This window comes from Arvicanthis niloticus, chromosome 4 (assembly GCF_011762505.2).
Source record: "Arvicanthis niloticus isolate mArvNil1 chromosome 4, mArvNil1.pat.X, whole genome shotgun sequence".
NCBI lineage: Eukaryota > Metazoa > Chordata > Mammalia > Rodentia > Muridae > Arvicanthis > Arvicanthis niloticus.
In genome coordinates, this window is record NC_047661.1 from 16,576,751 (window position 1) to 16,598,423 (window position 21,673).

At 39.2% G+C, this 21,673-nt stretch overlaps 1 protein-coding gene across 1 annotated transcript in view; it reads right to left on the reverse strand.

Annotated features, from left to right (window-relative positions):
• Window positions 1-15,554: 15,554 nt before the first annotated feature.
• LOC117707158 (EGF-like and EMI domain-containing protein 1) overlaps window positions 15,555-21,673 on the reverse strand; it is a 530,582-nt gene continuing 524,463 nt past the window's right edge. The window contains exons 14-16 of the mRNA XM_076932235.1: window positions 19,917-20,045; window positions 16,468-16,602; window positions 15,555-16,246 (exon numbers count right to left, since the gene is read on the reverse strand). Coding sequence (XP_076788350.1) covers window positions 16,227-16,246; window positions 16,468-16,602; window positions 19,917-20,045 — 284 coding nt within the window. The 3' untranslated portion in view covers window positions 15,555-16,226. The remainder of the gene's footprint in view (window positions 16,247-16,467; window positions 16,603-19,916; window positions 20,046-21,673) is intronic.

Genomic DNA, 21,673 nt, shown 5'->3' on the forward strand with positions numbered 1-21,673 from the left:
GTGATTACTTTTCACTATTTTGTAGTGTGGAAAATAACTTCCAGGAGTAATGTTTCTAGTTGGGCACTAACCCAAGTTCTCCATGTTTGATGACATAAATGAGAAATGTCTTCAGCAACAGGCCTTTACTATCAGGTTTGGAGAGTTACCAATAGCCTTGGCAATAACCCATGATAACTGAGGCAGGGGGATCCCTTTGGCCAAGGAATCACCAACATAAAACCCATTCCTGGCACTGGGAGGTTTTATTTGGTAGCATAAGAGTTCTACTTGAGGCACTGGCTATGCCATTGTATGGTGACTCCATGTAAATTATTCTTATGTATGTATGTATGTATGTATGTATGTATGTATGTATGTATGTATTTTAGAAAGCTTCCGTAACAGTAGCTTTCCATGTAGCTTTACAAAGAACTTTTTGTATTCTCTCCTTTACTTTGCCCTCTCGTCTCCCTTCTTATTTAACCCTCCTATTCTAGTTGTTGCTTTATGTCTTTATAATACTATATTCTATTATCTCTTCCATGGAGCATCTGCTCCTCCCTCCTGATCTGTTACTTGCTATCTAACTTCTGTGGTTATTTATTTTGAAACACACATATCTAATTCTGAAAGTTGACGTCCACGTAAAACAGAAAACATTCAATATTTTTCTTTTGGAGTCTAGGTTACCTCACTCAAGATGATTGTTTCTAGATCTATCTATTTTTACTAGAAAATTTTCATTTTTCTTAGCTGTTGAGTAAAATTCTATTGTGTTAAATGTTCTTCAACACAATTCTAACAAAATTCACAATTATTCACAGAATTTGACTAAATAATTTTCAGGTTCATATGGAAACATACATGCATGCACACACATGCATGCATACAGAAGAAAAAAGGATAGCCAAAACAATCCTGAATAATAAAATAACTGCTGGAGGTACCAGCATCCCAGATTTCAAGCTGTATTATATAGCTATAGTGATTAAAACAGCAATGTATTGTCATAAAAACAGACATGTTGATCAATGAAACAGAATTGAAAATCAACACATAATTCTAAATAGACCTACATACACTGATTTTTTGACAAAGACCTCAAAAACACAGACTAAAGATAGCATCTTCAACAAATTGTGCTGGTCAAACTGAATAGCTGTACGTAGAAGAAGGAAAATGGATCCATACCTATCACACATTGTGTGGGACCGTGAAAGGATAGCTTGGTTTTTGGTGGAGCACTGGCTATAGATGGCTGGAGACCCTACAAGGGACAGCATACATTTCACCATGCTCCAAGACCCCAGGCTCCTGACGTGCAGCCAAAGACCTCCATTGATCCACGCCTTTCAGTCATGTAGGGCAACGCCAATGCCCCTATCAGCCCCTCCACAGGTAGAGGGCGTGACTACAGGTCTCGGGGCCTCAAGAGTTCTACATACTAATAAGATATCTAAAGACCACAGGGCGTAGTCAATTAAGCATTCCTTCGTAAACCCTCCTCCCTCTTCCCTCCCTATTTAACTCAGGTCTGCCCTAAGTTTCAGGGGGTGGGGTGCACCCAAATTCATCTACTTTGTGCTATAACAATAAACCCTTTAAAACGTGGACTTCCTCATGTCTTTGGGAACTGTGGAGAAGGCCTTTAACTAGTGAGCAGTTACCACAGCCACCACTGCCACTGCTACCACCGCCTAATCTCCTGCCTGAGGACTTCTCTAAGTTCCTGCTAGAGGCTGCCAATTCAACCAAGCTAGCCGACCCAGCCAAGTGACCCTGCCAAGCGGCTGCCAGTACCAAGAGTCTCAACCTGCAGGGCACTGTTGGGGCTTTCCTCCTCCTTCTTTCTCTCTGCTGCAGGCCCGCCCAGCCCGTACACCCCTAGTCTCTGTTTTTCTGAGGCTCTCGGAGGTGTCTGAGAGCCCGAGGACACAGACCACAGGCCTCCCGGGTCAGCCGCCTCAGCTCAGAGACCCCCACTCAGAAGCCCTGCCCCTGTGAGACCTCAGACTGAATGAGATCTCCCCGAGCCGGGCGGAGCCCCGTAGCATCCACACAGTGCTACATGGAGGGAACTCAGTCAAAATCCCCAGGCTTCTTCTGCTCTGGGACTGACTGGGGTGGGAGACACAAGGTAACCACAACATCCCAACAGGATCCATGCCTACCCACACACGAGCTAACAACCCCGCAACACTGCACAAAACCAAACGTTAAATGGATCAAGTACAACAATATGCATCCATATACCTTGAACCTAATATAAGAGAACGTAGAGAACAGGCTTGAATTCACTGAACAGGAAAAGTACTTTCTGAAAAGGACACTGATAGCACAGGCTTTGAGACCAGCAATAAATAACTTGGACCACAATCATCTAAAAAGCTCTGTATTGCCAAGGATACCAGCATTCAAAGAAAGCAGCAGCCTATGGAATGGAAAAAAAATCTTTACCAATTAAACATCTGATAGTGAATTTATATCTAGAATATATATATAAAATCTGAAAGAAAGCACTGAACACCAAACAATCAACCTAATTAAAAATAGGGTGCAGAATTAACAGAGATTGTAAAACTGAAACAAAAATGGCTGAGAAACACTTTTTCAAACGTTAAACATCCTTAGCTACTGAGGAAATGCAAACTAAAATTACTTTGAGATATTTTTTTTCTTATTCCAATCAGAATGGACAAAATCAATAAAACCAATGGCAGCACATGTAGGCTAGCATACTGGGAAAGGAGAGCCCTTAATAACTGCTAGGAATACAAACTGGTACAGCTCCTATTGAAATCAGTGTGGAGTTTTTTCAGAAAGTTGAAAATTTATGTACTACAAAATCCAGATATAGCACTCTCAGGCATACACCCAAGTATCCTAGCTAATTCTCATTAGACTCTGAATGTATGATGCGGGTGGGTTCTTTATTAATTTCATTTTATACATAAGAAGAATAAGTAAATCTAAGCACCTACCTAATGCTTCAGAAAGCCTCATTGCAAAAGCCAGGCTAAGACTCCAGTAGTCTGGAATGGAGCAGCAGGCACTCACTGCCATGCTATATTATACCTTGAGAGCTGGGATCAGGGTGTTTCCTTTGTCCTCTGATTTCTATGGATTAGTCCCTTAAACCAGCTGTAGCGGCCCTTGAGCAAACCTGCTCAGAGCTCAGTGTGTGCTTTCAGAAAACTGGGTGATTTGTAAGCTCATAGCAGTTTCATGTTTGAAGACAACAGACTACAGGGTGACGCTTCTGGCAACTTCACAATAAAGGAGTGTATTTGCTATTGTACATATTCCCATCTTTCATGGGTGGGAAGTAAGAATGGGATGAATAGAGAGAGAGGGGAAGCATAGCATTTCTCTGTTCTCCACAGCTAAGCTTGAGTTGAAACAGACAGGAGAATGTGCTTTAAGAGGGCTTAAATATTGTTTGCTAAGACAGAGCTATTCTTTTAAGTTTTCAACAAATTTCAAGATTATGTTGTGGTAATAGTAATGATGATATGCAATAAAAATTAATGATGACTATAAAGGTCTTTCCATTTCTCAGGATACACATTCAGAATTCGATGAGAGTGGATAAATAGGGATAATGACAGAGCAGATATAAAATAGTGCGCTATGCAATACCAAGCTCATGTTTAAGCCATCCTCCAAAGAAACTCTCTGGACTGGAGAGACAGTGTCTTAGCCACTAAGGTTCTCATGAGCATGAGGATCTGAATTCAGATCCCCAGTTTCCATTCCAAAGACAAGGCTTGGGACAGTAAGTGTCTGTAACCTTAGCAACACTGCAGAGCAGAGACAACCAGGTTTATAGAATTTACATGCCAGAAACTCTAGTCTATTGGTTAGTTCAAGGTTCAATGACAAACCTTGTTTCAAAAGAGAGAAGAAGAGGAAGAAGAGAGGTCAGGGAGTTCTGCCTGTTTCATATGAGCGGTGACATAGCCTCTTTCAGGTAAGAGTGGGAGGTAGCCAGGTAAATTCTGGGAATGTATGGCAGTTGCCTTGGCAAAGATGTGGGGGTCACTAGATGTGATGTCACTGGGTTTGGAGTCTGATACCAACAGTTATACTGCCTCTTCAACGAAGCCTTCAGGATTCTACCTCAGAAGGATTCATCAGAGCTGCAAATGAATATCCATTACATTTTTCTTCTTTTACATATAATTAAGTGATTTATGCACCTTTTTAACTCACTGAATTGCATATAAATTCCTTGAGGGCAAGATGTTATCTTATCTTGTTTAATATACGAAATAGCACTTAGTAAGTGATATGTAAAGCATCTCTCATCGGAGGGTTAGAATAAAGCTTAATGATATTATGACCTGACATGCCATTAACCTCCAGTGAACTGAAAACTTCCCAGCATAATCTATGGCTTAGGAACTTTAAAATTGTTTTAAAAGTAGAAAGGAAAAAATATTTAGATGTAGTGGGATAAATAACAATGTAAAAATAAAAGAATTTTTTATGTCAAGCTGATCCTTGCATTTTCATAATAGGACATCAGAATGCAAGAATAATGCATGCCAGGTAAGTAAAGAGAAATACCCAGTCTTAAGTAAATATAAATTGTAAGCTGCATACTCCATGATCTCTACTGAGAATATAATCTCTGTGCCTTGATGCCTGCAAATGGTTTGTGTATTAGAGAGTAAAACTTCTGGATGGCTCACTTTAGGAAAAAAAAAAAAAGCATTTGTTTTGTGCTCTGCCAGATACTCAATTCTGGAATAATCATGGATTAGTGGAGGCGGCTAGCCAGCTATACTTACCAACAGACAGAGAATTTTAAACAAAGTTAAGATTAGGAAGCCCTGTGAAAACAAAGGCATCTACAGAAGGTAGAGGCGATTCAGGTTCTTTTTTCCACTAGATGAAGAACAGCATTTACATTCAGTGGAGAATGTAGAGGATCTGGCATATGGTTGAATCCAGTTGGACTGGCTGACCTCAAAGTCCCACTCAGAACTGTCATTGTGTTGTGTGGTAGTCAGATCAGGCCATGAAAATCAGGGGAACATGTTGCAGACAGACAAACAAAAGCATCATTCCTCCATCATTAAACGGAGCATTGGGCTACAGAGATAACTCTGTAACGCTCCCTGCTGTGACAATCAGCCTTTTTATTGCAGTGCACAAATGTGGGGCTCAAAGCAGAAAAGTGTAACTTGATTTATAGATTATTTTCCATGGAACTAAATTTCTTTATTCTTTCTTAATTGACAATATATGGCTACAGTAGTAAACACTTCACACTATTTTATTGAATAAACATATGGAACTATACCTATTATCTAATGGTGAATTACAAATGCCTTAATTTCAGATAAGTTTCTTATGTCTTCCTAGATTTGGTTTCCTTGTTTGTAAGTTAAATGTTCTGGTTAGGTATTTGTCGACTCAACACAAGCTAGAGTCTTCTGGGGAAAGGAATCTAAACTGAGAACATGCCTCAATCATCTTGCCTCTAGGTACATCAGTGGGGCATTCTCCTGGTTAATGATTGATGAAGGAAGGGCCAATCCACTGTGGGTGGTGCTGCCCTGAGGCAGATGGTATTAGATGGTGTAAGATAGCCGCTGAGCAAGCCATGTGGGAGCAAGCCAATACTGCTTTTCCTCCATGGTCCCTGCTTCAATTCTTGCCTCCAGGTTCCTGCCCAGCTGATTTCCAGTCCTGACTTCACTCAGTGACAACCATGATCTGAAGGTATTAAGATGAAATAAATCACTTTGACTTGACCTTTGTGATAAATGGATCAATTCTCATTCTTCTACATACAGACTGCCAGACTAGCACCATTTGTTGAAGATGCTTACTTTTTCCACTGTATGGTTTTGGATTCTTAGTCAAAGATCAAGTGTCCATAGATGTGTGGACCTTCAATTCTCTTCTGTTGATTGACTGGTCTCTGTACCAATACCATGTGGTTTTTATTACTATTGCTCTGTAGTACAGCTTGAAGTCAGGGATGGTGATTCCCCCAGAATTACTTTTATTGTTGAGAATTGTTTTCAATATCCTGTTTTTTTTTTCTACTACCATATGAAGTTGAGAATTGTTCTTTTCATGTCTGTGAAAAATTGTGTTGGAATTTTGATGGGGATTGCACTGAATCTCTGCACATTGCTTTTGGTAAAATGGCCATTTTTACTAAGTTAATCCTACCAATCCAAGAGCATCAGAGATCTTTTCATCTTCTGAGATATTCTTCAATTTTTCTTCAGGGACTTGAAGTTCTTGTTATGCAGATTTTTCACTTGCTTGGTTAAAGTTACATCAAGATATTTTATATTATTTGTGGCTATTGTGAAGGGTGTTGTTTCCATAATTTCTTTCCTCAGCCCATTTGTCATTTGTATAAAAGAAGGCAACCCGATAGGAAGACCAATGGTACCAACTGACCTGGACGACTGGGAGCTCACCCACCACACAAAGAGCATACATTGGCAGGTCTGTGGTCCCTAGCAGATATGTAGCAGAGGGCTGCCTTGTTTGGCCTCAGTGGGAGAGGATGTACCTAATCCTGTAGAGACCTAATGCCACAGGGAAGTGGTGGGGTATTAGGGTGAGGGGGTTTCTGGGTAGGTGGGAAAACACCCTCTCAGTGGCAAAGGAGAAGGGCATGGGAGGGGGGATCAGGAAGGGAACAACATTTGGAATAGAAATAAAAAAATAATTTTTTTTTTAAAAATTAAATAAACCCTTTCCTTCCTCTGTGTGTTTTCAGTTGTGGAGTTTATTACAGTGATTGAAAGTAAACTAAAACACTAAGGTTAATTACACTATCAAATTCAGACATCTGTTCAGAGGAGTGCATGAGAACTGGCAGAAATCACAGCCCCATAGGTGGCATGGGAAAGGAGGGACTCATGTGCTTGAATATATACCTTGTCTGGAGAGTTCAGACAGAGCGTGGGAGATGCCACCCATACCTTGTAACAGTCCCTTGTAGGGACTTAGGGATGCTTGAAGAACCTAGTACCTAGTTAGCCTTTGGCCCAGCTTGAAGCCCTAACAAATATTATATTGGCACTGAGTATAGAGGCCTGGCTGTACAACACAAGTTCTTATTTAGTCCATACACGTTGATAATATGTCATATTTATTTTCTAGTTAACAAGAGTATAAGGAAATAAAAGGAAAAACTTGGCAATAAACCAAGAATAAAATGTTGCTACTCTTTGATACTGTTGGTTATCTAATCCTTTGAAAACTACTTTTAGAATTGGAGTAGAGCCTGTAGTTTTGAGAATCTTTCCATCTCTCTCCCTTTGCATCTTAACAAGCCTCATAATTCAGTGAGCTTATTCTGTCCAAGTCACTGGCTGTTTCTTAGTTTCTTCAATTCTGTATTTATCATGCCTCCTTTTACTAGACTAACTCTATGAAACTTCAACTCCAAACTTCTTTACAGTGTTGTCAAGAACATTGGTTAATGGAAGCTAGAAAGTGTTTCTTGAGCATCTCTGGAAGGTCCAGAGCTGGGGATATGAAAGTGATGATAGTACTTCCCACTGACAAGCAGACAATTATAATCCCTACTATGATGAAGTGAAAGGACCTCATGGTTTGGTTTGTTTACCTATGGTGAAAGATGAAAACCTTGAATTCTAACCATAAAAATAGAAGGGGGCAGGAAAATGGCTCAGAGGGTAAAAACCTAACAACTGAGCTGTATCCCTGGATCCCATAAGGTAGGAAAAGAGAACCAATTTCAAAATACCCTTGCATGTGCATATTCATACCACACACACACACACACACACACACCAATAAGAGTATATTTACTATAAAGAAGAGCAAGGAAGAAAGATATCATGTTCAACTTGCCACACCTCTGTCATTCTCTTTGTCAGCAGGAACATTACTCTGTGGTACTTAAATTAGACATTGGGTGCTCATAGCTGAGAGTGTTATTTGAGTGTCTGAGGAGACTTCAACTCTGAACTTTTGAACAGTATCTGAACTGCTAGGAGTTTGAGGGAATGAGAGCCGAAGGAATTCCTTTCTCCATTAAGTTGCTGCCATTTAAATATTCTGTCACAGTGGTGAGAAAAGTAATGAAAACAATGGACCTTTAGTGCCGTGGAGTTTTGACTTCATTTTATGTAGTATCGGGAGGTCAATGAGGTTTATAAAGTAAGAAGAAGATTAATTTTTAATTGATCCTCAGACATTATAAAGGTGATTGTGTACGAGAGTGTCTAGGACCTCACTCAACGGGAATATGCTTGAGAATAGGAAAGCTAACTCAAATACTAAGCTTCTTCATAACACAGGTATGAAATCTAATCTACTTAAATCCAGACCCAGACAGAGGACTTTATGGGTTGACATGAGGTGCACTATATCCCTTTGTTCCTTCTGACCACGGGGAGAAGAACTGGAAGGAAAGACATTCCCATCCTTGTCCACCACCTCCCTATTTCAAAGCTGAATTTGCACAATAGCTTTTGGAAAGGGCTGTCACTGCTTCTGTGTTGCCTCTGTCACATGTCTCTGTGGGAGCTGACATTTTGCTGATACTTCATCAGGCTGGCCCGCCTGCTGAGAACCAGATTGGTAAGGGAAATGCATCTCACTGCAGGGAAGGATGAGAAATGTATTATTTAAATACAATTTATTTTACAGCAACTTTAAAAAATCAGGTCTGCAATTGCTGTGGAGGAAGAAGCATTTGGTTGCATCTGACATCTTTGCGTTTGCTGATTCTCAAGACATTGGATGGCTCTAAAATGTTTTTATTCATCAGGTTGTTTTGGCTTTCTTTCATACTTTTTTTCCCCTTTTATATAATGATTTTTTTTTTTAAAGAAAGGTATGTAATAAAATGCCAGCCCTGGTTGGGATGGGTGAGGTAGAAGTTGTTAGAAATTATCTCAGAAGTTTGTTGATGTTTTTTAATTGGGAACAAAGGATCCCTCTAAATTAGAATTCTACATGGATTCTAGAACAAAAGCTTATGTGGGCTGTTTATACATAAAGCAATACTTCTGGTTTGCATTTTTGAATCTGAAATTACTTCAGATTTTTTTAATGTTCTCACTAATTCTTTAAGAATGTATTTTAATCATCTCTGTCCTATCTCTGCCTGAAAGTTCTCTGTGATCTACCCAGACATCCCTCCCCTCCCCACAACACTTGTCCTCTTTGTTATGATTTTTGTTTTAAAATAAAGTAGATCAGCCAAATGACAAGTCAATTCTTGCTAGAAACTATTTGTTGATTAGTTTGACCTAAAAAGGTCAAACTGGTTGTCTGTTTACAAACATTCCCTGAAAAGTGTTTTCCTGGAAGAGAAGGTGAAGGTGGGAATTTTCTTGTAGGTGTTGAATACAGGATGTTTGGGACCTCATGACTACCAGCTTGCAACAGCCAGGTGCTAAATGTCAGGAGATTTTAAGAACCATTTGACATCACATTGGTGTTTGGAATCATCACAGTGGGAACACCACAAGCTGTACAACCCAGGGCTCTTGTTTTTCATCCATCCAGTTGATAAACATTCCTCAGATTCCCACTGATGGAGGATTAGGCCAGTGGCCAGGATGGCTTTCCTGGAGCTGTATCCAATGATGTGTAAAGCATGGATGTAATTGGGATGAGCATATTCATTCTTATGTCTCGGTCTCTTCCCGCTTTTCTCTCTGACGGCTTCTTTCTGTATTAAAGGAATCTAATTTGATTTGTCTCATAGGAAACATGGTAGAAATTTGAGATAAAGTAACCAAATTATTAAGAGGCTGAAAACAGGTTTTCTAAGGAAAGGAAAAATGAAGCATTTAAAGGGTAATATTACAAGTTTTGTTTTTGTTTGTTTGTTTGTTTGTTTGTTTTTTCTTTTAAGGTTTTGCTTGAGTTTTGGTAGTGTCTGGATGGATTAAACTTAACATGCCCAGCAGGACAGAAAGGGGAAGGAGTCTCAAATATGAGGAACAATAAATAAGGCAAGATTAGAGGGGAAAATATTCACTCTAATGGAATTACTAAGCAACCACATTAAAACTAGATAATTACCACGCACAGATATTTAGTCAAAGATAGTAGTATATACTAGCATGCTTAAAGAAAAATAAGCAAAGTAATAAACATGAAAATCCCCAATTGGATAAGAGTAAAAAATATTCATCTATAATCCTAGAAATGGATATGGCCCCAGCAAACACTGACTTCCTACAAGTTTTCAAACACACAAATAGGCACTTTTTACAATTTTTAGTCATTTTTCTATCTATGGTATTCAATGTCAAGGCCCAAGATATTATGCATTCATCCAAATCATGAACCCCAACATCATCAGAGTAGTCACAGCTGTGATATAACTGAGTCAATCAACTCCACCCCCGTAGACCCTTTATCTCTGTTTTGTGCTTTGGCTCAGAACTAGTGGTCTGACAAATATAAATCCGGGACAACTTCCTTTATTATTCAGTGACATGACACAAAGCTAAGCTTCCTTCACAGAGATTGCTTTATTTTTAACAAATAGAAAAAGTATTTACGATTTTTCACCATTTAAATTTTATCAGCATATGCTTATGGTTCATAATAATGGGTTTTACTATGGCATTTCCATACATGCCTGTGGCTGTGAATCCATCATTCGTACCTCTACATGCTGTCTAGAAATAAAAGCTGAAATAAACTGTAAAACCCCTTCCACTTGATGCTTAACTATTGGTAACTAACAGATTCTAGGTGAGGCAAGGCATAGTATTCAGTTGTATACCCAGTAGGGAGCCTACCAGTCTCTAATTGCCAGCTTCAAACCCATGGTCATACAGAAGTCCTGAGTTAAACTCTGGGGAAAACAAAAGAAAGAATTGTATATAAGACAAGACATGATGGCACAGAGTGAGGGAGACAAAGAAAAGGAAGAAGGAGAGTAACCAGAGTGTGTTATACACATGTAAACAACTGTCAAAGAACATTTATTGACATGTTTGAACTATTATTTTTTAAATTCAAGCAAAGTGGTCCATATCTATAATTGTATTGATGGTGGTAGTGGGGGATGATTTTGAAAGGTTACTGGCTAGCCAACCCAGCTGAAGCAATAGCACATAGGTTCAGTGAGAGATCCTGCATGAGAAAATAAAGTGGAGGGTAACTGAGCAACACACCTGGCAACCTCCATGTGAAAGCATGCAGGAACACAAGCACACAGAGACACATGTTCACACATCCTGTCACACACATGAACTCAAAGAAATGAGGTTTTTGTCTATCCTTGTTACAAAACATTTACCCAGGTAGTCCATGCATGTTTTAGAGTTGTAGGCAAAGTAACAAGCTTTTAAAATTCCATGAGCACCATAACAGAATAGTTACAGAATTGCCGTATGTTTACCTTCAAGCCTTTAAAAATGCTGTACACTTTTTGGCAAACCTGTAACACATCCCCATGAGTTTTCCCCTGTAGGCCCATCCTTTTACTTATGGTGATGATCATAAAATTTGTGTTTGTGGGTCTCAGCGTAAAATTCAACTGGGCTTGTGAATGAGAAAATATTTTTGTCCATTCAATTTAATAAATGGATTACAACCTAGTTAATAACATTAAAGTCAATGTTATTCGCCGTCAGACTTTTCTTAGAGGCATCGGGAAACATTTTCTACAAGTTGAAATCCTAGCATGAAAGAATTGTTATGCAACTATCACAGTGAGTATTTGAAGGACTACAGAGCTTGCCTTTCTCAATAGCTTCCGAACTATCTATTCACATCACCTGGCAAGTGAAAGAACACAAACGGCATTACCCTCTGCTTAACAATTATTCCATTAAGGTTGAGTTAGACAAGGGAAAATGTCGTTTCACTGTGGAAACAGCAAATCAGAAGTAGCCACATTTTGAATATGTAAATCTTTACCTTTAAACTCCCCCTACATTACCCCCAACACACGCATGTATCTCACCTCTTTTTCCTAAAGCAAAACTTTGTTAAGGTGTTTGGCTCTTACTCTGGCAAACTTCTATGCCATTGAAATGATTGTCAACAGTGCTATGATGACAGTCCTGAGATCCAAACAATCTCATTATAACTGAAACTTGTCAGACTTGGCCTGTAACTCTTTGTTTGCAGGTTATCCTTGGGGGCATCGGTGTATTTCCCAAAATAATTAGATGATTAGTCTGCTGCTAAATACCATCCTCGGGGTTTCTGTTTCTAGATACATGCTGGTTTGTAGAGGGTCCTAAGCATGGAATGCTAATTCAGATTACCATGCCTATTCGTGAACTAATAGGCAGTCTAAAATAATGAATTCATACTCAACCTTCTGAAGCCAACTGAAACATTATGCAAAACATTGTCCAGGTCACAGCTTTACAGAAACTCTCAGGTGACTGTGCTTCCCAGCAGAGAACATAGTGCAGGTAGACAAGTCACATGGCTCCATGAATGCCGATAGCTGCAGGGCACAAGGCAGGCAGCAGTCTATGGACATCTCAAACACCTTCAAATTTAGCTTATCATTTTTTTAGGTGACATTGGTTTCCACGTGGCAGTAACTGTATCGCCCGACTTGCAGGTCTTCAGCAGTAAAATTTTGCTGCTTTTCCAGACAGGAAGTGGAATCTCTTTGTCTTCCCCACTAAATCTGGCTTGCCTCGGAATGTGTCATAACCAACAAAAAGAGGTAAAAATGTTAATGTGTGTCTTCTGAGACTAGGTTTTGGTCCACTCTTTTTGGTTTTGGAGACTTCTTGGAATATCCTGACACTGCTGTGCTGTGGAGCTGGGGTGAATCTTGGGGCATGGCACAGAGGAACAGATGGGTTTGAAAGCAGAGATGCTTAACCAAGCACAGTTTGTCCTGAAAAGACTTCCTTGTTGAAATAGATATATGTGTAACAGCAGTAAGACCAGTTGACCATCCTTGACAACCCATAGAACAAAGAAAAACAATAAATTATCACTTAAAGCCACCAAGTACTGGGAATAGCATTGCAACAACAGTTAGTCAAATAGCCTCTAACAGTATATTGAGCAGGAGTTCAGGAACACACAGCATTTATATAGCTAGTAAATTCTTGACTTTAATCTTCATCCTATCTGTGTTTATTTCTTTTATGCATGGCACAGGAGTTTCCTATGTAACCAGCAGCACAGTCTTGGTTTCTAGACTTTCTGTTTCAATGACCTCCATTTTCAAAGTCCACAGGAGAACTGACATTCCAGTCCTCAGAGGCCATTAGGGCAGGCTTATAAAATAAGAACAAGAGAGAAAGATGGTTCCAGGTTTCACTTTCACTGTTGCTTACCGTGAACTGGCAAATTCTGTGTGTGTGTGTGTGTGTGTGTGTGTGTGTGTGTGTGTGTGTAGTGTGCTGCAAAGAAAGAAATGTTCAATAAGGATTTATAGCACTTCCAAGAGTATTCCCTGAAGAAATCAGCACAGGGCTGTGTCCATCACTTTGGAAACACAGATATAGTAGCTGCCTTTTTCTTTCTCTTTTTTTCCCCTGTTGCTGAAAATGTGTTGTGGTTTTTTTTTTAAGGCAATAACAATGGGAAGGCATTTTGATACATCTTTGGAGGCACTTGTACAGAACAAACATGAAAATGAGGTATAATTTGTAAAGATTCTCAGAAGGTTGTCTCTGAGTGTTAGCCTCTTTTCCACTTGTCTCATCCGGACTTGCTTCTCTGTCTAAGAGCAGCCTAGGGAAGGCAGAGCCTTGTAAAGTGTCTAATGTGGCTGAAGAGAAACTGGGTTCTGTCCTATTACATTTCTTTTGAACTATTGATGGAAAAGGACAAACAATAGATACTATTGGCAGATGGGCCCTTTAGAGACAATACATGATCCACCATCCAAATCCTGACAATTAGAAACACTGGAGAAAATATCCTCTTGAACACAGAGAAAACAAGAAAACTTCTCTAAATGCTTGGCAATGGTAGAAAGTTACAGTTCACTGTACTCAGCTATGATGTGTCTATGATGTGTCTTTTTTGGTGGGCAGAGTCTCTGAATAGTAGAATTGCCATTTTCTGAGATGTCTAAACCAGATTGACAGCCATATCATCTGTAGATATTGTCATATAATGAGATCATATTTACACACACACACACATGTACAGACACACACATATCAATCACAACTTTAGTTTCTATTAAAATGAGGCTTATAGGGGTGACACTGCATATAAAGCTGTGAACAGCAAAGCTGAAAGTCAGTCCTAAGTCTTTCAGGTTTAGAGTTCAGTGTTCCCATCACAAGCAACTCTGGACCACTCAGAGCCAGTTGAGCTGTGTTTTGAGAAACCCACTATGGTTCCTAACTTGAACCTTGGAACTATTTGAATCAAGATTTATTTTTCTTGTGATAGTACAAAGTTTGTACAGGTTTCCTAAAATGAGCTTATGGGGGGTGAGGGGGTCACTGGACCACCAGGTTCTCCACACTTAGAGATCTGCCTGTATCAGGGTCTAAATGCATAGAATACAAACTTTTATCCAGGACACAGAGGCAGCTTTTAGGTGGATTTTCTTTCTCTACCACAGGTTACTGGAAGAAAGTGGTGCTTCTGGTTTTGGAAGCTAACTGAGGTTGGTATTGATTGTTCAGGGCTCTGTTCTTCTGTGCAGTGCTTAATTGACTATTCATGTACAATTCAGACGCAGGCCTGGGGGTAGGATTTTTGAAGATGGGTCTGGCTCTCAGAGCACTTGGGCTACTACAGCGCTTTAGACACAGAGAGAAAAACAACAGGCCTGATTTTCATCTTGCACAACTCTTAAAGGGCTCTTTTTGCCTTGATTTCAACTGCCAATCATGGTGATCCATTCATATGCCCTCGTCTTGTTCATAATTTTATTTCGTAGCTAGACAAAAATATCAGAATTGGACAAAGTTATCTGATTGAAAAATAATATGTTTTCCAGAGATTATGGTGACCTCTCTATTTTGCTGATTTACATATACTTTCAACTCATTTTCTCTCACAGTGGGGAACTTAGGAGCATTTTCCAATATAGTATATGCAGCAGTTGCTTTAAGGAAATGTTGCCAGAATAAATTAAATTTACCCAGGTGTGTGTACATAGTATTATACCCTTGTGCGTTTACTTCCAGAACAGGACATCTCATGGGGACACAAATAGAAAGCTTAAAAATCAGGGCAGTAGTTGAGAGGGTAGCATGAGATGCACTCTTGTATTAAATACATTTGCTTGAGATTGGACTTGCATTTCCTCAAGTTCCTTTCTTCATTACTTAGAGAGTCCCAATCCAGCCACCAAAATAACCTGCTTGGCTTGCTCATATGCTACAGTTTTATAGTCACAGGGCAGGCTGAAAAGTACTTCTCCAAATGAGTGCATAAGGTATACAAAGACAAATTTCAATCCTTCTGCTTCTGTGAGTGAACTCAACACTGAGTGTTTTCCATCTAACCCTCTTGTCTTCTTCTGGTTTCAAATGATGTCACAAATTACCACTGGTTCTGATCCTTTTATTTGTCATATGTGTGCTTTTTTTTTTTCACTAAAGAGCAAAAGAGGCTGTGACAATTTTTTCCTGAATAAGAATTCCTAGTACTTGATGAAAAGTATGTAAGCAATAAAAATGAACCCCACACATTTATTGATTTAAGCAAAGAATTACTGACCACTGTCTTTATTGCAGGGGTGAGGAAATATGAGAAGAAACAGATATACTGCCTACATGGAACCTAGATTCTAGAAAAAGAATGGGCAGTCAGTATTAAACACAACAGTAATGGGTGAACAGGCTAGATTAGAAGATGAGACATACTATAGGGTGACAAAAATTGACTTCTTAAGAAGTGGAATCAATGGAAGCCAGTGACAAGGTGACTAGACACCAGAAACATAAACAAGTACTCAGGAAGTCTACCAGCCCGGGATGGCTTGCTGACAGGTTGGAATAGCATTGCCCTAAATTCCACATGAAGCCACACACACATATCTATACGTATTCCTTATTATTGGAATTGTAGTTTTTCGCTTGTATATTTGTCTAAAATTATATGATATTTAGATATTTGAGAAATGACAGTACTGGTGTCAATATTTCAGTTCTCAGTATTAAAGAACGTGTTAATAAATTTGTTTGAATGATTGGCTTTTAGATAGGAAAAAGAAAGTCTTTCTTGCTGGAGGAGAGCATGGTCTTGGTTGATGAGTCTATGCTATCGAACTTCAATTGTTTCCAGATATAATTTTAAGGTGTGCGATCTTCTTCCTCTGCTCAGGCTGGCAAAGGGAATTCTGAGAGCAGAAGCCAAGAAGACAAGGTTAAATAATTATATTGTACTCACGCCTCGGTTTCCTCACCACCAATAGAAGATCAATACAGCCTCCCCATCTCCAAGGACAGTGGTGTGGATTAACTAATTAATGACCAAAATAGTGCTGAACAAAGTTAGATCATTATTATTCCAGAAGCACAAAAAAAAAAAAAAAAAAAAAAATCCATCATCAGATTGTACCTTCCTGGCATCTGTTGCCTTGGTAACCAGATTTGCAGGTGCAACTACCATTTTTGGCACTGCATTCCAGGGTGTTCTCTTCCACACACTGACATTCCAAAGAACAGCTAGCTCCATAGGCTCCCCTGGGACAGCCTGCAAGCAGATTGAAGCAAACTGGTCACCTGAAAACCATGCTTTGTTTATTTGAAATTGTTAGTGCATAGGCATGACATTCTTTGGAGCCTGATTATAAGGAGAATAAGGGGATCATCATGACTGCCAAAAAAAAATTGAGAGAACAAATGTCTTTCAAATCAGGCGATTCATTTGCTTTTTGGCAACTGGACACGAACAGTGAAGCCTGAATTACTTAAAAGGCTGCAGTGATGCTGGGAGAGCGATTGCTTCTCAAACGTGCTTATTGCTGCCTGGACTTAATATTCTCCAAGGACTGCTTTGGCTGCCAGGCCCCCTCATCATCCCGCTGCAGCCTGGAGATGATGGACAAGCACTTATGTGAAGGTTGGCCATTGTCCTTACTCCCCCTCATTATATGGTAATCGGAAATAATTTTACATCGCACAGATTACACAAAGCTTCCATTGTGACAGCGATATTATCTTGCCCACTTCTGTGGCAAGAGCTGCTTGCCCTGTCTTCTTTATTCTCCCCAGGCCATTGAGTTTTAGAGATGATGCAATGAGGACTGAAATGCTAACCTGAAAACAGGCTGCCCTTCTGTTTAGGATGGTATACCACAGTTCATGTATTCCCTTGCTTCTTCCTTCCCACCCTTTCTGCTGACTTCTTAGAACAGATCAATTCCCTTTCCAAAACATAGCTCTGACAGTTACTTTGTTTCCCCGTTATCAATGTTCAAGAGTCTTCTTAAATGAAGTGTGCTTTAAGGTGCTCCTGGGCTCACAGTAATCGTTTGGTGTGTCCTGACAGGCTTTGCCCTGTAATGTTTCCAGCAGAAAATGCAGTGAGTTGTGGGGCTTCCCTGAGGATGAGAAGCGACATGGTAGAGTTCATTCAATGTGGTAGTTATGATGGCTCAAAACAAATCTCAGTTCGGTTGCCAGGGACGGTGAGAATAATCTTTGAAGCCAAACAGACAATCAACAGGATCCTGTGAACTTTTCAAAATCTGTTTCAGTTTTGATAGCAAGTGTTTTTTTTTTTTTTTTTTTTTTTAATGGCCTTCAAGTTCTATGAACAGCATCAGACTTCCCAAGTATATGGTCTGTCTTGTTCTAGGCTCGTCTTTTTGTTCTAGAATATTTGCTTAGAAACTGGTTTGGAGAAAAAGAAAGAGTAGAAGGTATCTCTGTGGGTAATTCAGTATCTGCTCAGGGCTTGTTAGGCATCAAGATAAAACACCTAACACTATATTTTAAAGTCCTAATTCTCAGGACTTTCTTTCTGAATACATCAAGGATATAATTTGTTAAGATGAGGTTGTTTTTGTGATAGATGCATTTTTAACCCAATCCACATAATGAGCTTACAGACTGACGGATTTGTCCAGAGGACTGTTTGTGGTGAAAGCACCAACGATGGATATTACGCTGACACAGAAGGACCTACCTACAGAAGACAATACTCCTGGGACAGGTCTAACATTGTTAAAGGACCAGAAAATGATTGACACCTTGAAACTGAACTCTCAGTTCCCTAAACTATTAGACAATAGACTTCTATTTTAAGGCACTCAGTTTTTAGTACTTTGTGTGGCTAGAAAAATAATGATGAATTGTAGGACTCAAGGTTCTCAGGTTTAGTCAAGTGACAGCCATAAGTATATCCAGAACAACTAGGGTGTGTGTGCTCTTCATAAAGAGGGTAACATTCAGGAAGTTAATGGACATCATCAGCACCATCACCACTATCAGCAATACGCTGCTACAGCCACCGCCAGCAGCGTTACCACCACCACCACAAACAACAAACATGTTTGATGGTTTTCTTCCAAGTCTTTACTCTTCACAGCTGGCAAGTGAATTTAAATATGTGAGCCTGGAATTCAGATATTAGAATGTCAATTTTGTTGCTGAATAATGAGCTTCCCAAACTCTTTGACCAGATGTACTGATTGAATTTTTGTGCTCAAACATCTGATATTGTCTGATGAAATATTCAAAAGTTATTACTTCATATTGGATATATCTTGCTACATTTCAGGACCAACAACAAAAATGATACTATCTTTGTGTCTAGCCTAGTTTTCCTCTCTAGGCATGATATTCTAGAACATACCATCTGTACCTCTACTATGTAGCTATCAATGGTTCTCTCCCTTCTCTTCTTTATTTAGCTACACCTAATCTTTTCTCATAATCCACACTCAATTTACTATGAGGCATTAGCTTTGTCTCTTATTAGTGTGGTCATAATTTATTATGTTTTTTGTCCAGAGACATTTTTTCTTAAGTATGCAAGTCCTATGATCATTCAACTAAGGGTAAATTATAAACTATAGGAGTCATGTTACCTTGATCACAGCAGTAGGAATGTTAATATCTTCATCAAGTAGTTATCATGAACTCTTAATCCCTTTGGACAACACTATTTGAAGGTGGGAGTTTAGTAACATTCATTATTAGATCAGGAGATAGTGGTTTTTATGTCTGATATTAGTGTTTTAGTAAGGAAAACTTAGAATAGATTTGCCTGTCCCCATAATAGGAGGATGCTATGACTGGCAATATCTAGGAACCACTATCCTAAGGCATTATACCTGAGAAGCTCTGTAGAACCCTCAGATTCTAGAATTAAATACATTTATTTTTATAACCTATCCGCTTTATGATATTCTTTTATAGCAGGATAAACAGCCTCAAGACACCAATGTTCATTAGGAGAAAGCTTCAGAAGACCCAGTCCCTTTGTAACAAGCTGTGGAAGGACAAATGAGAGAGGACAACAGGGCAGGAGCAGGAAGGCTGAGGTCACTTCAGGTTCACAGATCTTAGCTTCAAGGTTGGAGGAAGGTCCCTTAGTGTTACTCCAGGAAGAAACTGTGGAAACTGGGGCTGAACTTACAAACTCAGATATTTTGGGTATCAAAATATCTGATATCATGTCTTTTTGCATGCATGGTCAGAATGCAAGCAGAAGGGTTGTGGTGAATTTTAAGGGTAATAGTGTTTTGTACTAGACAAAGAGACATAGTCCAGACTCCTCCCACTTAGCTCCTTTAAAGTGCAAGCTGTTTACTGAAACAATCTCTAACAATTTTCACTTGATACCTAAATATATAAAATAGAAAACACTTAAAATTTGGAAGTAGTTTTAATCATCAAAATATAGGTTTTGCAATTTAAAGAGCCCAAAGAACAGAATAAAATATTTGTCTTTTTGAGTAGATGAACTAAGTTTCTTTCCTTTCGACCTGTGGCTGAACTGTCCCCACACTATTCTAAGGACTGGGCTTCACAAAGGGAACAATCATAGCTGTTACTTACTAAGATGGCAGAATCTTCCATAGCGCCCTAGGTCGCACATGCAGGCACCATATACCCTGTGACAATGTGCGTTGTTAGCACAATGGCATTTTCTTTTGCAGTTCTTCCCAAAGAACCCTTTCAGGCATCCTGCGGGGTAAGAAAACAAAGTAAAGATTAGCTCACAGGCCCAAATTACTACAGCCTTCCTTTATAAAATATGAATCCTGAGTACCCAACCCTACCTGATGAGCTATAGGCAGTTGATGGTTGTTGAGGGAGAGACAGTAACTCTCCTTTGGGGAGTTGGCCACTGGTAGGTTGTTCATGTACCCCAGCAGATGACCACATACCCTTGCACATATGGGTAACACTAAGTGTGTGTATTGGAAGACTTGACGTTGAGAGGGAAGGAGGTGGGATATTCTGGGAGAGGTGCAATGAGTTTGTAGTGCTGGATAGATATTATCAATATATGATCATAAATGGATAAAATAAAAAATAAACGTTTTTAACAGTACTTTGAGAATTTCCTACAATGTGTGTTGATCATATTCACACCCTCTCGTGCAACTCTTCACAAATTCATCTTTCTTCCAATTTTGTAGAATCTTGTTTCTTTTCTTTTAAAACCAACAAGTCTAATTTGTGATGTTCATACATTCTTAGATGTGGGATCTTCAACTGGACCTTGGCGGAACTACTAGAGTTCACAAACTTTAAAAACATAGTTCTCCCAGCAGTTATCAATTAACAATAGTTCCTCACTAGGGCCAGGACTTCAGAACCACATCCTTTTTCCATGCTGGGATTATATATGTCTTGAGCTTGTGGAAGTCTTGGATATGCTGTCTCAGTTGCTATGAATTCATATGCATTGCTGCTATGTGTCTGGAAGATTTCTTTGTAGTCATCTACCATCTCTGACTTTTAATTATTTTATATACATACATATATATATATACATATATATGTTAAATATATAATATATTAATATACATATGAATATATGTTCATATACATATGAAGCTTAAGAAAGTCCAGGTTTCAGTCAATAACTCATCTAGAAAAGTCCTTATGGTACAAACATGAGGACTTGAGTTCATTATCAGAAATAGATGTTTGTATGCTCAAAGCCATCCTGGACTATGTATTAAATTTTAGGCCAGCTTGGTCTACATAGTGACAACTTTTCTAAAACAAAGCAAAACAAAAACCAAAACCCTATTGTGTTCAGAGTTGGTCTGATGCTGCTATGTATTCAAATGCTAAATTCTGTACTGGAGGATCTGGTTGCCCCAAGACAAGGGAATTCCAGTGTATACCAGCTTTTGTTGCTTTAAATTTAAAATTACTGGTTAAACTAAGGTGGCTACAGCCAATTACTGGAGGGAATAGAGGTAGGCAAGGGGGGTGGTTTCAGTTACCTGGCTGGGGGTCACAGGTAGGGACCAAGAAGGGAAAAGAAAAGAAGAAAAGTGAAGGAGGAAGAAGACAGAAGGAACAGTAGCTCTTCATTAGATAAGATGGACCAGGAGCCGAGCCAAATGATGCCTGAGGATAGGCTGGTAGAGCAGAAATAACCTGAGAAGACACAAACAGGAAGTATTTGAGGAACACAGCTTGGAAGTAGCTAGTCTACAATTAGAGAATTAGATTAGGGGTCATCCCCCAATAATTGCACAGAAGCTAAATAAATAGATCATAATCTGAGTCTCATTCATTTGGAAGCAAGGCAGGGATAGGTATAGTTCAATTTATGTCACACCTTGTCTTAA